Consider the following 18,895-nt stretch of genomic DNA (forward strand, 5'->3'; position numbering starts at 1 on the left):
TTTATTTTCTTTAATAACTCCATTGGATAGCGTGCGTGTAGATTGGAATTCTGTTGCACCTAAATAAATACAGCATTCTTATTCCTAACCACCCATGGGGAAATAAAATAGAAATGTTCAGCGCTGACTTCCTATGCCTATCTGAATCCATGTGAGAGAATGGCTGAGGGACTCTTTGGATAGATTCATTTGCCATGACAAGAATGGCAACAGATCGAGGAAGAGTCCACTCATGCTAATGGTCTTTTTTCTTCTGTTTCTGGTAAATTATAACCTCCAAAATCTCTCCTGTATTACTTCAAATTTGATGCCTGCTGTTCACAAATGAAGGAAAGGCAAATCTGATTTTTTTGTGCATGGTGAAATAGAACCATCAGTTTCTAGCTACAGGGTTTAACCAGACTGTGACAGAGTGTTAGAGGGCAATTCTAATTTTCTTTTTTTGTTTGGCTTTCTACCACTCATTATTTTTCTGCTTACTGCAAAATAACACAACATCCTTTGATCCCTGCCTCCTTTTAAAAGTGCTGGTAGTGTGAAAGAGCTTCTCACACACAAACTAGCAATTTGTACTTCTCGTAACTCTGTCAAATCAGCATTCTCCCTTATCTCTGGAACAAAGTTGCTGCAGAGTTGTGTGCAGCAATTGAAGAATGTTTTTGTGTTAAACGAGACTAAGAGGCTTTGGTCAGTTGGTCTGATAAGTTCTTAGCTACAAGTTCACAGTATTCATTCTGAGGCTTATGTATTTCAGAAGAAATAAGAGACGGAAACAGAACAGAAGAGTTATAGGTAGTGGTATTGGAAATTTAGGGAGTTTGAAGAAATGGTTGGAGAAAGGTTGCTCACAGAAGTTGTGGATGTCCCATCATTGGAAGTGTTGAAGGTCAGGCTGGACAGGACTTTGAGCAACCTGATCTAGTGAAAGATGTCCCTGCCCATGGCAGGGGTTTGGACCAGATGGTCATTGAAGTTCCCTTCCAACCCAAACCATTCTATGATTCTATGGTAAAAGCTGAATATGACTGTAGATTTTTATCCGGAGAACATTCCTTTCTTTGTGCAGCAGTTGCAGTGAGACATGTGCATGCCTGTATTAAGAATTAATTAAAAAGCAGGAATGGTAAGAAATGGCTAAATATTATAACTCCTAATGGAGCAGGGAGACATTTATTTTTACACTGCTATTTGAATATACCTATCTCAAGAATTATCTGAGGCTTTTAGTGGCTCAGTGGTATATCATATCCTTTGTATAGTTTGGTACAGATTTTTGTGAGCTTTCTTTGCATTATCCAAATTATTGTTTTGAATGCACAAATTAGCATAGTTGTTAACCTTTCATTAGAGAAAAGGAGAAAATCTTAACTTTAAAAATTTTAGGGAAAGAAAGTCTAACTTTAGACTAAAAGCAAATTGATGCAGTCATCAGTCCAAAACATTTGAATTCTTTCATGCTTGGCTGCATTTTATTCAGGCAGCAAGAGTTATAATGCAAAATTCACCATTGTAAGGAACCATGGCTGTAGCTTTTCAAATGAAGTCCATTGACTTCATTTCACTGAAGAATGGATTTTTGTTTGGCTGAAGGAAATCAGCAATTGACATGTTCTTGCCTTACGTTGATGTCTTGACTAGTCTGGAAGAGAGAATATTTTCCTTCCAGACACAAATACCACAGAGAGAAAAATAAAATCCCCAGAGGAGCACAAGTATCATGTGCCTTGTCTCACTGAGGCTGGAAGAGGCCACCTACAAGAAATGGAAATGAAAATTTAAAGAATTAATTATTAAATGCATTTCAGAAACATTAATTTTGCTTTTGTTTCCTCTCTGGTAATGCTACATATGATGTATGTTACCAGGACTGTAAATAAATGACACCTGTGTAAATCAGTTGCATAAAAGGCATGTTTTTCCTCCAAAACCTGCATTTATTTCTCTGTTTTTGATACTTATAATGTGGGGCTGCAAAGTAAGCTTATGTAACTCATGGTTTTTGGCTGATTCAAAAAAATCTTTGTGTCGTCTTTCTGGTAAAGAACAAGGAAATCAGAGATGTACCAAATTATGCCTATTTGGATAGTAGACTAAAATGTGACAGGAAGTGCTCTGCTTGAGGATTTCATTACATCAGTCTTGATTCACAAGGAGGAAGTCTTTGCTAATTACTTTTTGTTACATTTAATGCTTTTATCCTTAAGTCAGCACACAGTTTATGACAGTATCTTTCCTCAGCATTGGGTTTTCTAACAAATTCAGTCATTCAAATGATTCTCAAATATTTTGTAGAAAGAGAGAGATTGAACACTACCAAGTTCACAGAATAGAAATAAACAGCATATTTATGTCTTGCTTTATAGAGCAAAAAGAAAACCTGTATAATTCAGTCATGTAACTGAATAGATTGATAAATGGATAATTAATGGTCATTGACAACATATGGAGTTTTAAATGCTTTCACACATTTTAAAGATGTTAAAGGTCCACAGTAAATTCATTTTTTCTTCCTTTTGGTCTTCCAACACATGGCATTGTGCAGGTAGGTAGGTGTACTGTGAAGTAGTTTGTCTTTCTCTAAAACAACAAAGAACTGACTACTTGAAGAATGGTAAATGTTGAGTTGTGAATATCCAGCAAAAGGCAAAAACAGTGATACCTGATAAACTATTTTTTTCGTGCTGTTACTTTGATATCTGTTTAATATCTGCTGAAACAAGTGTAAAAATGAAGCATAAACAGCAAAATAATTAAAGAACACTTAAACATAGGTCTGTAAATTGGGACTTTCTTCTGCTTTCTTAAGAAGAAATGGCATTAAAACAGATGTAAACTTGGCATAGAAGAATTAATGAGTGACTGAAGTCAATAGCGCTTTACTTCCCCTCCAGCCATCACCTTTCTCAGGTATAGTTTATTAAGTCTTCAAAGAAAGGATGGACTTTAAGTCATTATTACCCAGTTATTGTAGAAGTGTTATTATTGTCAAAGCTATTGTTTAATTAGCATTTCCACCTTCTTTCTTTTGCTAATGAACTTTTTAACATTATTTATAAAAACAATGTTTTGTTTTTCTATTTTTAAAAACTTGATATTACAGAGCATTAAAGATAGCCTGGGGAGACTGCTGGGTCATATAGACATTATTCACAGCAAGAAGATACGGGCTTTGCAAAGTACTACACCAACGGAAGCGGCAAATATACAAGAAAAGCTGACTCAGCTTAATTGCCAATGGGAGAAAGTTAACAAGATGTACAGGGACCGACAAGTGTAAGTAACTTTTAAAAATTGTTATTTCTGATGGCATCCATTAGTATTTGGCTTACTGTTGGTGATTGTTTCCTAGTCTTCTTTTTGTGGAAATACCTTTTAAAGTCACAAATGACACTTTCTTGTAACTAAGCATAGAATGTTTATAGGGAATTGTAATTTAATTTATGAGCATTTTTGTAATTGAAAATATTTTTACCAACTATCACTTGCATTGGACCAAAACCTGGCATGATATTGCATACATATTCCTATGTCATTATAAGTGACATACCTTTACCCTGAGATAGTATTAGGCATTTACTCTTTTGTACCTGTACTACTGATTTAAAAATTTGAATCTGTGATGGGTGCGTCAGAGTAAAATCCCTTTTAATTGCAAAGGATTTACTAGTTCAAGGAGCAGTTCTCACTTTATGTCTAAGGAGCACAGCTAGAATTCTTAGCAGCTCTAAATCCAGAGTCATCTTTTTATAAGTCTGTATATTAGACATTATACAGCAAGGCAGGACAATCAAGAGAAATATACAAAGGCATTAAAATGATAATAAATAAAGCTGTGACCTTCTACAGTATCGTATAATACTTATTATTATTTTTCTCTCTGTATATTATTTGTGATGTTTGTAATCCACGAATCGTGTTATGATGCAAAATGTAGCCAAACCTATTTTGTTAATTCAGGCATGGCTCATGTTAGTAACACAACAGAGACTTGCAATCCAATAATTTATTTATACTCTGTAGTAGGTATCTGATGTTTAAAATTTTTGGCATTGTGCAATAAAATACCTAGGTTTATACTTCCTCTTTTCATTTTTTTAATTAGATGATATATGAGATGTTACTGCCAGTGATACAGAAATTTTTATGATTTATGGGATATACTTTTTTTCATCAGTATGAGTAATTTAAGAGTTAACAAATAAGTTTGCCTTAAATAAAAAGTCATAGTTTCAAGCATTTAGTGAATTACCACAGAAAAGTCCTTGATAATTCTTCTAAGAATGTAAACTATTAATCTGATACTGAAAATCCATATATATATGACTAGTTCCATTCATTGAAATTGTCCATTCATAGGAATTTTACTGATTTGGCTCTTCAGACAATGCAGAAAACTTGAAATAAGAAGTTTCATTTGATATGCTACCCCAAAAGACAATAGATAAAACATTGCTAGAATATCCCTTTTTACACTACACATTTGTGTAGAAATATCCCTTATCTCAGAAACTGTTCTTAAAACCATTATAATTGTTCCGAAATGTTAACTTAATGTCCAAAGAATTACTGCATTGTATACTAGGAAGAGATATGAATCTAAACATGTAAGCAGTGACTAGAAGAAAAAAAATACTTCCCATGGGCTTAAGTTGCACTGATTTTGTCCTACAATCCAAGCCTTGGTAACTTGTGTGTTTTCTTTGTTTAGAAATATTGGTCAACAACTGTCACTTTGCAGATTTGTACAGATATGTTATTTCCACTGTCAGCGAGTCACTAGCTCTGATTTTAGGTTGCTGGAGAGAGAAAATTTAAAAAAATAATAATCAGAGAGAATCACAGTAAAAAATGTAATTCAGTAATCTTCATGTCATCTCTGTTTTGTCTCAACGTTTAAAGTGTAAGAAACTGAGACAGATTTATAATCTGGTAAGGTTTCCAGATTCTCCCATGTGCAGTATTTTTTAAAAAAATAGTAAGCCTGGCCCTGGTGTGGTAAGAAAGATTCTTCTGTTTGTCATGATGCCATGTACAAAAATGAAGGATAAGTGAGAAGCAGACACTGGAGCCAAGCTGCTCACATAGATAATAAAAACCGGGGATATTTGGTGTTGCGCTTTTCCCAGAGTCTGGCTTTGCTCAAGCTCTTACTGGTATAGTAGACCAAGCCCTGAGAAACCTTTGGAATCTCCCCATATGCATTTTCTACCACTGGTGCATAGCAAGGAGAGCGATTTGCTGTTAGATGAAAGCTCGGGACCACCAGCACTGCCACTCAGTTATCCCGTATTTAGACTATAGTGATATTTAGCCATCAGCAGAAAGTATTCTGAGGTGAAATGAAAATGTCAAGTATTTTGAGGTCATCAGATAAAGGCACTAGAGAAGTGTAAAGCATGATTACTCTCCAGCTGGTGTTTGCCTGGGGGGAGTCATCCTCTTCTAGTATGATGGACAGCAACTCAAGGTGAGGATAAGCTTGGCTGCTGTCTGGAATCGCGCGCCTTTCTTTTTCCTTTAAATCTTTTGTTTGTGGTATCAGTCTTACTGTGTCACTGTTTCAGTGGTTTCATTTGAACTCTGAGACGATCCCTATAGCTTCTGAAGTTTTGTGAGGTGCATTTGGACTGCACAGGAATGCTAGGGAGGAGACGAAGGAAGACAATATAGCCTTTAGCATTTTGCTTCTAGCAGTTTGTGTCTATAAGGGGTGAAAGCATCACTGTAAGTCTGCCCTTGAGAAATGGATGAAGCTCTGTTTATGAGATATGCTATTGATGATGATGTTTTAGGACAATTTTGGAATTATTATTGGAGCTCTGTCTTGTTTTCAAGGGAGTGTGTCTAAATGAATGTGAGTGTTCCATGTTTGAAAGGTTACAGAAACAAATACACAATACTATGTTCATTTCTGAATATTGGTGTTAGGAAAACAAAGGGTTGTAATAACATGGAAATTATTATTTAAGTAAATGCAGTCAGCTATCACCATGATAGTTGGAAGAACAAAACAATTTTTCTTACCCCTGTAGTTACTAGCAGAGAGCTTACTCTAAATCTAATAGAAATCAATAGAAACATTCATGTTAAATCCTTCTGTGTGCAATAGAGTTCCTGGAAGTACGGATTCGTATCTAGATACTTCGTAATTAACTTTATAGTTAGTTCCTTTTAATTAGAAAACAAAATATATTTTCAGTTTGTTTTACAACAGAGCACTTGCCAGTTTGACAGAAATTCATTGTGATAATAAATACTCAAATAGCTTTGAGTCCAGTTTTTCTACAGTATTTGAAAACCTTGTTGTTTCATTGTCACATTAGCATGTTTCCTGTATTTGAGTAAGTGTTCGTACTGTACTTACTGTAAGATAACAGGTGATATTTCACTGAAAAAGTATAAGCAAAAATGCTGTGATCATCCTAGTGTACTCTTTCAGCTGTATTAGAAACCTAGGATAAATGCAAATTTTTACTCTTTTCACAAACTCATTGAAACGCTAGTTTTCAACGGACTAATTTTTTAAGTAAAGCCTAGATCTAGCATGGTTCTTTGGTAGGAGTGAGTTTCTTTTCTGTACAAACTAAATTCAGAACATGGTAATTGGTTGTGTTTCCAACAGATATAGGGGGGTGACACCATATTATACCAAGTGGAATTTGTTTCTTTGGTTTTAGTTTTCTGAGTGCACAGCAAACTCCATCAAACAGCAGCAGTGGCATGATTTGTCTGTTGTGAGCTAAGGAGCAATTTATGATTTCATTTATAACTTCAACCTTTGCTCTCATGATACTAAATATCTATGTTATCTTTTCCAATAATCACATTAAGATAATACAATCTGAATTTTGTAAGGTAGAGTTACATTACAGTGCCAGTAAGAATAACCATTCAGATGCCATAGTTTTTCCTTTCCTTGTACCTGAATTTAACAATAGTCTCCCTTCTTTGCAGCAGCATTAGATACTGGTTTTTTATATTAATCATGACTATTTAGGAAGTGACACTAGCACCAGGTTCCTCTATATCTTCAATGTAAACACATAATATTTGGAAAAAAATTAAATATTATTCAGTAGATAATAGAAAATAGATTTTTAAATTATTGTCTTATATAACTATTTATCTTATCAACTTACCACTTGTGGAAGACCTTGTTTCTCTTGTCAGGATATTGTCTTCCCGGGATATTTATGCCTTAGTCTTGTTTCTGTGAACAACACGTACTCCCTAAAAGTATTCCTTTTTAACAGTGCCAAAAGTCATTGAATCAATAAAGTGCAACAAACTTTTCCAGACTAAACCAACAGTACACTAATTTTAAATATTTCTATAGTGCTTGCAAATAATGAAAAAAAAAAGTAAATTAAGCACAAGGCAGAAAAAATAGAAAAATACTCAAAAGAATCTAATTTAAAAACAAAATACTTAAATTTAACAGATATTGTAGACCTTGAACATTTTTGAAACTTCCTTGACCATGAGTTAAAATTCTAATGGATCCCTCATATTAATTTCAGGCAACTAACTTTTGCCTTTTTCACGTCTTATTTAAGAATTATCTTCCAGGGCATACATTATAGACTAGATTAATGCTCTTCTAATTAATGTGAAACCTACTAAAAATTAAATGTTGTGAGAGAATGTGGATAAGTTGATACCAGATATCTTTACAAAGTGTTTCATGCTAATTCTGAAAAGAGGAAAAAAGTGATATGCCAGTCTTATATCAGAAAAGATCTCAAATCCATAATAATGGTGCTAAAACAGATTGATGGCTTTATAAAAGTCACAAATAACTAACAATTTTTATAGTAACAAGAGAAAAACATAAAGAACTAGTTAATAGGCTTATACTAAGAATGACTTTCATTTTTGGACAGCAGTACAACTGTCAACTATTTCTGAGTAGCCTTAAATTAGCTGTTGATTAGCTTGATAAGGCCTAATGAAAAACATGTATTATACATAAAGAATCTATTAATTGGCAGAGAAATAGTATTTTGTAGTTGTATTTCTAACACCACATAGTCGCAGATGTTGTAATCCCTTACTGATATGTTCTGTCGAGTTGAGAACTGATATGATGCATGGATCGAGATATTAGGAAAAAGAAATGCAAGACATTATTTTTTCAAATTTAAGTAACCTGCATATGTCCTGTATAGCTGCAGAACCAGCCACCAGCAAGCCTTGAGGACTTGCTTATCTATGGTATCTGAATCAGATCCCGCCTCTGTGCTCTGCTTGCTTAGATAAAAATGTCTAGATATGATACTAAGACATCTGGATTCAGCCCCAGTAACATATTCAGAGTATAGCTCTCTTTTCAGAATATGAGATATCATCTTAGAGTAATATCTATAAGCAGTTCATGAGTGCAAAGCCAGGTAGTATTAAAATACTAAGGAAATCTACTTGCTTGAATATGGATTTCTAGAAACATTTAAATGGCTAAAGACATCTTGCATGGCCTCAACCTCTTACTTCAGAGGGGCACAACTCTCATTTATCCTCTGCCAATCTTGTATGGATTTCTCATTAACATTCCACTATAAAACTATGTTTAGGACTGAATCCCCCTGTGACTTTCCATTATACGACTATTTAACCTTGCAAAAGCATCCAACCATTCAAACTGAAAACAAAAGATAAAACAGTCACATTTAGAACCTTTAAGTAAATGGTTTTGTAGCCTTGACTGTCAGATCTATCTTAAGGAACATTAAGATAGAATTACTGTAGGTGACTCTTTCATTATTCATTATGTATCCTAGGGGGCTGTTTAGGCCATTTATGTTTCCTTCTCCAAGTTTCTCAGTTGTGGATTCCCAATTTCCATCTGTGGCACCAACAATGCTCTGCAAATGTGAAGTCATTGAAGACATGAGTCATCTGACCTAACTATAGCTATCCAAGTTTTAGTTATCTATTTTACAGTACTTGTCTAGATTCCTTCTCAATTAAACACTCCCAGGCAAGTCTTTCACAGGTAACTGTTGCACTATATAGTGGGTCCATTGACTCTTCAGGGAGACTAGATGAGATAAGACAAGACACATTACTTTTAGACAGATAAAATTACGGGAGATTAATCTTAACCTAGAAAGTATAATGAAACAATAAAATTTAATTTATATGTAAACATTGTTATATATCTCTTTTTCACTAAGCCAAATCAGCATTTGTTTGTTCCCTGCCTTAACTCTGACAAAGTGAATGACAAGAATGAATGTTAACTGACTCTGTTTCAGTACAGGGAGAAAAGCAACTTGTGGAAGGCCCAGGTATTTTGAGAGAAAGGCAGAAATAGTGGCTGCTCCCTCATCTAAGATTATCCGCTCACATATTTCTGTTGACGTTGCAAGTCTTGTTATTAGACTTACCCTTGGCTTGGGATTCAAGATGAGAGTGAAAACCAGAACATATTAGTTCATCCTCAATGAGAGAAGGAAATTATTTCCTTTCTAATATTAATCTCAAAATAGCTACCATGCCTTAGTTACATGCAGGGTAGGCTTTTTTTTTTTTTTTCTTTCTGTCACAGCACCTCAAATTTTTCGTCTAGATTTTGAAAAGAGCAGAATGGAGACAGCTTATAATACTTGACTCTTACAGCCAACATGAGTTGTTAATTTATTTCCATACCATACTTACTGTATAGAAATGCTCTTCACCATGGCAGTTGTCTTATAATCTAATTCTTGCAACAGATTTGCCACTTCATTTGGCCCCATAAATATCACATAGGTTAACATATTGGTAGGTTTCATTGGTTCCTTAATTGCTTGCAAACAGGTATAAAATAATGTATAACAAACAGGTATAATATAATGTATAAATGCTTTTATTATGGGCAATCTAGATAAGGCTTTCTGACAATATCTATGATCTAAAGAGACCCAAAATATATTGGAATATTTTTGTTCCCTAGTTTATAACTAGAAAGATTTAATTTACAGCATAAGCTGGAAAATATTTTTGCCTTATATATGGCCATTAAAATGTCTCTTTTCAGAGGGCAATGTATATTAGAACATCTTCTAAATGGAATAGCTGCAAGTGAAATTTAAAGTTCTTTGTTAAAGCTTAAATAGCAAATTTGAGGCAGGATGAGAAATAATGCTGTAGCTTTTGGAAAGAAAGTCATGTTTATTAAATCACTGTCACACAGCTGGTTTTAGAGCTTAACAGACAGTTCTTGATATGGGAATTGAAGGTGTCTGTATAGTAAAATGAGGTGAAAATAACTAATTCAGAAATTCTTTTAATAAGTAGATCTGATTATCTCATCTGACGTAGCATGTGTTTGTGCTGTGAAAGTGTTTCAGCTGAAAAAGAATCTTGAATGTTTTTAAATCACCAACCCCAAGCCTGACAATTAGCATAACTTAGCATAACTTTACTGTAAAATGCTCAGTGACAAAAATGCATTACATTCATACAAGAATTATTGTAGTGACTTTTCCTGCTGTACAAACTAAAAGAATTTCACTGAAATGTCTGGGAAATGTTATGGTTTAGTGATGAATATGTGGGCTGTAGAACTATGGGAATGCGAATATGTATGAAGACAAATATGGGCAGAAGCAAATAGGCTCTGAGCTGTCTGAATATGAACCATCTTGGGCCTTCATGTCAGATATAAAAAATAATATGACATTGTGGTCAGTGTTGTAAGCTATGAAACCCAGCTGAAGTGCAGGGTATACTTGCTTTAGGGACAATGTTAGCGCAGCTATGTAATTTCACAGATAGTCCTGATTTATATCCAACCAGCGCAAGACACTGGCAGAGCTCATTCATGCTTAGCTACATTCATTGGTGTAGGCATGGCCTAAGAGACTTGTAGTATATCCTCAGGTCTGAAACTTTATTTGCAATGACTTCTATTACTTTCTGTAAGTGTTGACAATTAAGGTATGCTTTCACTGTTGGTATTGAATCATTACGTTGTGCTGTGCAGGAATTTTTTAGCTAGGTGAATATTTAGCTGGGTCAACCGTGCACCGAATGAAGGATGATGTTGCAGGAACAGCCATTAGGTCCAATGCAACAGATGTACTAAGGTGATCTCCTTTGCAGAATTCCCTTGATGCTTTTTAAGGAATTGCAGCTCTCTAGTTGTCATGGTGCAGCGTATACCTACCTTTAAGTACCTCCTGGGAGAGCATTTTTTGACAGTAGAGGAAGTCTAGTCTTTTAACATCTGTAGCTAAAGTCAGAAGTTACAATTTTCTCTTTTATACAGTTTTCATCACTGTCATTTCTCAGCTGTGTTCATGTTGTAGCTATCATCTAAGAAATATGATTTTCTCTTCCTTCCTCCAAGGCAGTTTGAACGCAATTTTTTTCTTTTATTAGATGTTTTACATATACCCCAAAGAGACAAAGAAGATACACATTATGTTTGGAGTAGAAAGCAGCAAGTTTTGTGGTAGTCATTGACCTTGGTAGTAACAGTTTTGAGACTTAGAATGCTCAGTCTTCTGTCCTGGTGACCTTCAGTAATTCAGTAGTCAGCTTTCAAATTTCCTTTTCTTGAAAGGCAAGTCAGTGTTTGAGGTGATTTGGGCAAAATCCAGTTAAGACTTCTGGTTTGATCCAGAATATTATAGAATCGACCTGAAAAAAACTGCTTTCATTGGCTTATTCTTGTAGCACTAGATACAGTGCACATTGCCAGAGTAGTCTCTATTCCAGAAAATTTTGTAATCTATACCTTTGAGATTAATTTAGTCTTGTCTTTGTTTATCTAGGAAACCACAAATATTGTTTTATTTAATACAGAAAAGAAATTCCCTTCTTAAATTGAAGCAGAATATTCCAGAGATTTTCTGTAAAAGTAAGCAAAATGTCTGTTTTCTGTTTATTATTATTTTGGGGGGAACTATACCCAAATAGTAGTAGTTCTTTCTGATGTGATATTCTTTGTTGCTTCCTGGAATATATACTTTCCTTTTAGATTAGACTTTCATTTTAAGATATTTCATCTGATTGGTAATTATCTTAAGTGTCCAGTTGCTTTTCCAGTAAAAGAGGGATTAATTCATAGCATGAAGTTGAAAATGTTCTTTCAAAAGTTACACTAAAATAAAAGTGACAATTATTTTGATGTTCTCCTATATCATTATGCCTCATATCACTCAGGAAAACTGGGTTTAGTAATAACTTCATTAAGACCTTGAGGCAATTCTCTATCTATTAGGGCAACATGAGGATAATACTGTAAGATTGTACAGCCTCAATTCTGGGCAGATGATCTGATTTATTCTTCCTGTCCACAAGTCTTGTATGACAGCAACAAAATTAAAAAGAAGTGGGGTGCCAAGGTTGGAAAACAGTAACAAAAAAATCACATATACACATACACTTCCCATAGAATACAGAGCATACCTGTATTTTGGATCTGTGCATGTATTAACTGGATGTCTGGAATACAGCTGCGAAACAAAATGGACCCTCTGCTTGTCTTTCCGGAGTGGTAAAACAAATAGGGTGTTCTTTTTCCTCTCCAGCAATCAATTTTCCAAAATCCTATAACAACAAAATTACCTTTGAGACTGATACTTCCCTGTCATATTTGGTTGAAATTGGCTAAAGAAGCTAGAAAATTTATTGTTGGAAATGAGTGATGGACAGCACAATCACTGAAGTCTCATTTCCTTAGGTTAAAAATAGAAAGAAAATATATCTTTTATTTGCTTAGTCATGAAGAAATTCACTAGAATCCCTTTTAGGAACTTATCTCTGTGTAATTACACCTTGCACCTTAGTTTTCCATCTGTCCTGAGCTACCGATCAAAGTGTTATGTAAGATCTAGCTATGGTGACCTATAGGAGATTTTCATTTCCTTAATTAGCAACATAGAATCAGAGAATAATTCAGGTTGGAAGGAACCTCAGGAACTCCCCCAGTCTAACATCCTGCACAAAGCAGGGTCAACACTGGTTGACCAGGTTGCTCAAGGCTTTAGCCAGGCAGGTCTTAAAGACGTCCAGCAATGGAGACTGCACAACCGCTTGGGAACCTGTTCCACAGCTCAACTGTCCTCATGGTGAATTTTTTTTCCCTTATATCTAGTCTGAACCTCTCATTTCCCTTTATGCCTGTTGTCTTTCATCCTCCCACCATGCACCCCTGGGAAGAGCCAGGCTGCATCTTCTCAATGACTGCCTCATAGGCTGCTGTTGGGTTCACTGAAGCCATTTCTTTGCCCAGCTCCCTCAGCCTCTCCTCACAGAACAAGTACTCCAGCCCCCTGACTTGCTTGGTGGTGCCGTGCTGAACTCACTCCAGTTTGTTAAGGTCTTGTATTGGCAGGACCAAAATTGTACACAGTATTCTAGATGTGGCCTAATGAGTGCTGAGTGAAGAGGGGTAATGCTTTCCCTTAATCTGCTGGCTGTGCTGCTGCTAATGCAGCCCAGGATATACTTGGTCATCTTTGCTGCCAGGGCACACTGCTGGCTCGTGTCCTGCTTGCTGCCCACAGGACTGCAGGTCCTTTTTTGCAGAGCTGCTTGCCAGCCAACTGGTTCCCAAACTGTATAGTTGCAAGGGGTTCTTCCTTCCTGGGCGCTGGACTTCACATTTGTCCTTGATTAATTTCATAGGGCTCCTGTTGTCCTGCCCCTCCATCCTATCTAGTTCCTTCTGAATGGCAGCTCTACACTTAAGCATGTTGACTTTTTCCACCCTGATTTCACCCTGGTGGGTGATGAATGGCTTGAGAGCAGCCCTGTGGAGAAGGACTTGGGGATATTAGTAGAAAAATTAGATATGCACAAGCAATGTGCACTTGCAACCCAGAAAGCCAATGGTATCCTGGGCTGCGTAAAAAGAAGCATGGCCAGTAGGTCGAGGGAGGTGATTCTTCCCCTCTGCTCTTGTGACACCCCATCTGGACTACTGCACCCAGTTCTGGGGTCCCCAGTACTTGGGGGTTGGACTAGGTGATGTTTAAAGGACCCTTCCAACCCAAACCATTTTATGATTTTATGATGTAGATGTCATCTGTATCTGATGAAAGTGCACTCTATTGCCTCCTTGAAGTCATTGACGATGGACACCTCTGATGCTCCACTTTTTTCTGTCCACCAGATAGAGTAAAACTCATTAACAACTACCCTCTGATCCTGGTCCAACCAGCTGTCTACCCATTTGGTTGTCCACCCATCCAAACCACAGCATCCCAAATGGGATACAAAATTCCTGTGCATGGTGGTGTTGAAAGCCTTGCTACAGTCAAAGTAAATGATATCCACTGCTCTCCATCACCCACAAATCTCAACATTTTCTGGTAGAAGACAATCAGAAAGGTCAGGCATGCTCACCCTTAGTAAATCCCTGCTGACTGCTCCCAGTCACCTTATTCTTTGTGTGCCCAGAAATGTGTTCCAAGAGGTCTTGCTCCACGATTTTCCCAGGACCTGAAATGAGGCTAACTGTCCTGTAGTACCCTGGATAGTTCTTTTGGCCTTTTTTGAATGTGGATGCAACACTTGCCTTTCCCAAGTTGGCAGGGACCTCTCTCTGATCTCCATGAGCTTTTGGAGATGATAGAATCATAGAATCATTAAGGTTGGAAAAGACCTCTAAGATCATCGAGTCCAACCGTCAACCCAACCCCACCATGCCCACTAAACCATGTCCCTAAACACCTCATCTACACGTCTTTCAAATACTTCCAGGGATGGTGACTCAACCACTTCCCTGGGCAGCCTGTTCCAATATTTAACCACTCTTTCAGTAAAGAAATTTTTCCTTACATCCAATCTAAACCTCCCCTGGTGCAACTTGAGGCCATTTCCTCTCGTCCTATCGCTAGTTACTTGGGAGAAGAGACCGACCCCCACCTCACTACAACCTCCTTTCAGGTAGTTGTAGAGAGCGATGAGGTCTCCCCTCAGCCTCCTTTTCTCCAGGCTAAACAGTCCCAGTTCCCTCAGCCGCTCCTCATAAGACTTGTTCTCCAGACCCCTCACCAGCCTCGTTGCCCTTCTCTGGACACGCTCTAACACCTCAGCGTCCTTCTTGTAGTGAGGGGCCCAAAACTGAACACAGTATTTGAGGTGTGGCCTCACCAGTGCCGAGTACAGGGGCACAATCACTTCCCATAGCAAGCAGCCTTTCCAAACATCAGTCTGCTCTCTCAGCATCCTGAGGTGCAGCCTGTCTGGTCGTAGGGGCTTGTACGACCAACTCACAGGGTCGTACTGTACTCAACTCACAGGGTTGAGTTCTGTGACATAATTCTCAACTTGCTCATCATCTGCTTCTAGTAGTTCCCCTTCTCCTTCAACCATGTCTATAAGCACAAAGGGCTGGGAGACCCTGCCAGTACTCCTCCTTTCTTTATAGGCTCATTATCATTTTCAAACTTTTGGAAGTTTTATTTTTATGGAACTCTGATGTCATATTCATGAAAAATTACATAATACTTATTTGACATCCGGTGGAAAATTCTGCAAAGAAATCAGGACCTTCTGATGTAAGTACGCCTCTCTTAAGACATCTAAAGTCTCATTCATTCATCAGCAAGATCTCCTGCAGGCTCTGTCTAGAACCTGCTTGATACAGACCTCTAGAATACGTTAATAATCAGAGGTTATTGTTCTGTGGTCCTGAGGTATCTGCCCATCTTATTTAACAAATAAAGGCCTTGGATTTCTTGAACTTTTAAAGATTTAAAAAGTGCTTCAAAAGAGCAAGCACCTGCTTCTCAACAAACCAAAAACTGTGAACGTCATTTCTAACTAGGCGGGTTTTCAGAAATGTCTTCTAAGTCTTCTTATCCTTCATCATTTTACTCACACTGTTTCAGATATGCAAACTCTTTACTGTCAGTTCTAGTTAATAAAATTCTAAAAGCAATACTGTTTGATTTTCCTTCATCACTGTTCAACAAAGGGCCCCCTTCTACCATTTTTTTAGCTGTTATTTTAAGGTGCTATGTCTGGCTGCAGAACTGCTTTTCTTAGCCATAAATATACCTTCCTAAGTATAACGTGTATTGTTATAAATTGAATCCTCTGTACACATATCTCTGTGTGTGTAGTTGTATGTATGTATGAAACTGCTCCTAGTCACTCCATTTTAGTTTTGCCATCTCAGATTGAGAAACATTGGTGTCATATTTGGAACCATTTTGAGAAAGTAAGGGTAAAGAAACTGTTTGTCTTTATAAAGCTTGTGGTCCAGATTTTATTGACAGATGCAGCACTTTATTCTGCAGAACTGAAAGTATAGTGGTTTCAGGTTAAAACATATAAATGCATAGCACTTGGGTGCCATAAAGCTTAGCGCTATGAGTGGTTTTGTGAGCTTAGTCTTGAGGTATAGGGCTTAAGAGCACTCACTGCTAGGGAGGTCTTCCTGGGCAATAGGAGACCTTCAGGTGGTGCCTCTGACACATTACTCCTTTAGTTCAGATCAGAAGAAAACTTTTGAAACTGATCTTCAGATTGTCCCCACTGTGATCTGATTCATGCTGAGCAAGGGCTCTTGGAGCATCTGAACCGGATTCCTGTTGGATTAAACAAATTCGGAAGATACGCTCCAGGAATGCACCTAACGTGCTTCAGCTGCAACTGAGCATTTAGTCTACTGGCCCATGCTAGAGACCTTGAAGTGAAACCTCCAAACATATCAAATGTGTAAGTTGGCCTCATTGGCTTAAAATTAAGCATATGTTTAGGCAGTTTAATGCCAGCCTAAGAAAGGAGTGGCTTGTGCTACTTCCTGGCCAAGAAGGGGAGATTTTTCTTTTTCCCTATTCCCTTTTGTCTTTTGCAGTGATGCTAAGTACTTGAACTGAATTTCCGCCTTGTGTTCCAATAATATTATTTTCAGTGAGATTTCTCCCCTCCTCGCCCCCCCAAGAAATACAAATATGAGGAGCATCAGGTCATGTGAGTCCATCAGTCGGTATCTCACGATAATCCCTTATCTATGGAGTGATTTGATAATATGAAACTGAATTTTTTACAAACAAAATGAGAGAATACACTAAAGAACAAAATAGGCAGTCAATAGTTGTATGTTTTGCCTGGTAGCATAGCTACTAAAAAGCAAAATATAAGGAAAATGTAGCTGAAGAATATTCTACATATTCTTTGAACAGCTTTCAATAATTGTTTAGAATAAGCCAGCACATTTTAAAGAATTCAGATGACTAGGATTTGTGGTTTTAGTATTTATTCAGTAGCTGTCACAGATTTCATCCATTATCTCAGAACTGTATGCCAAAATCTAGGTGCTTTTAAAGCTTTCGATAGGATAAAATCATCACCTTGATTTTTAAAAAGCATGTCTGAAAATAGGATGCTGCCAAAAATAGTAAATCTCAACTTCCAGAATCGCCATTGCATTCTGACGCAGTAAAAAGTCTGAACTCATTAACTCAGGAGATTAATAGTTTAGGGATGTAGGCTGGAAAAAAAAGGTTTAATTGTTTAATTATTAATCATTTTTGCTGAAATATCAATTAATGCTTCAGTGTTTAATATAGGCTTTATATATATTATACCACGTAAAACACAGTAATTGCAATTTCTTTGTGTAGTACTAAGAAATAATCAAAATCAAAATGATTTGCAGGTTTTGCCAAATAACAGAGTTTTCTAGAAGTCATCAAGACGATTTTTGAATATTTTTATATTTCAAGGCCAAACTCTGCCCTTTTGTAAGGTTATGCACTATTATGCCTTCCTAAATGGTACGCATTCTGCAATTCAAGTTTTAAGTCGCGGTATTGTAGGGCCACTCAAGACACATTGCTCTTTCATGACCCATGAGATTCACTCCTGACTACTGCTCTCTGACAAAACCTTCAGTAATGTTTTCTGGCTGTGTAACACAAGACATTTCTACTCAGGTGTGATATGGTTAATGATGACATGCAAAGATATGGTAAGCAATAGTGGAAGCTGTCTTACATATTAAATAGTTCTTAAATTAATTCCATATATAGTCCTATTATCCTCCTATTTAGTTTCCCTCACAAGCCTGGCTAAATAAACTCACAACATGCTACAAAAATATATTCTTCTCATTTTATAAATAAGAAGGGAAAACCTGTGCTATTCAGACACTTTTTTAAGATCAGATACAAATATTCTGATTTGCCAAGGAGGAAACCTTAAATTCCGTCCCAGCCTTGTACCCACAAGAGCACTTTTTCTCTCAAGTACCGTCTTTATGAGCATACAGAGGGGCTGAGATACTGTGACAGCAGGTGTTAGAAATACCAAAGTGTTTGGAAATTATTTTCATTTTAATGAGTAGGGAAAGTATTGTCAGGTTATACTATGTGTTGTGGATTATTTCCTGCTTTAGAGAAGACTGCAGTGTTCGCTTACGGGTTTTTTTTCCTTTTTTTTTTTTTTTTCTTTTTTCCCCTGCTTTCTGCATGTTGTATCCGAGAAGCGGCAGTCTCTAAGGCAAGATCAAGCACGGCAGAGGACTGCACTGCAGGAGAGTTGCCTGGTCCCCGTGTAAAACGCTGACGGACCATTACGGGAACCCCACTAGGGGGCAGTTTTGCAGTGAAAGTGCTCTCCGTGGTGTCCAAAACAAACTAAACCACGAAAATTGCTTTCTCCGTCTTTCCAGCGTATTTTCTCTTTCTGTCAGAATACATGATACCCTCTGACGAGCTGGAAACTGAGATAAAACGTAAATCTGGGGAATCACTGAGTTGTTCTTTTCCTCTCAGATTCACGGGCCTTCATGTACAGCAAAAATGTAGCACAGACACCTACTGTTACAGGAATCTTTTTTCCTGGACTTTTTAAGGCTCTTCCATCCTTCCTGACTTATTTCTATTTTCCCTCTGGTTTCAGTGTAGAAATGGTGGGATTAAGAATTTACATTCCAGTTTTTATGTCATGG

The 18,895-nt window shown here is 36.9% G+C and overlaps 1 protein-coding gene across 3 annotated transcripts in view; it reads left to right on the plus strand.

The window, feature by feature from the left end:
• Positions 1 to 18,895, plus strand: part of DMD (dystrophin) — a 1,230,427-nt gene that overhangs the window by 525,262 nt on the left and 686,270 nt on the right. For all 3 annotated transcript variants that reach the window (XM_009283051.2, XM_009283049.2, XM_009283050.2), the window contains one exon: positions 3,101 to 3,273. In XM_009283051.2, coding sequence (XP_009281326.1) covers positions 3,101 to 3,273 — 173 coding nt within the window. The remainder of the gene's footprint in view (positions 1 to 3,100; positions 3,274 to 18,895) is intronic.

The sequence above is a fragment of the Aptenodytes forsteri genome, unplaced genomic scaffold, assembly GCF_000699145.1.
Source record: "Aptenodytes forsteri isolate BGI_AS27 unplaced genomic scaffold, ASM69914v1 Scaffold2, whole genome shotgun sequence".
In the NCBI taxonomy this organism is placed as follows: domain Eukaryota; kingdom Metazoa; phylum Chordata; class Aves; order Sphenisciformes; family Spheniscidae; genus Aptenodytes; species Aptenodytes forsteri.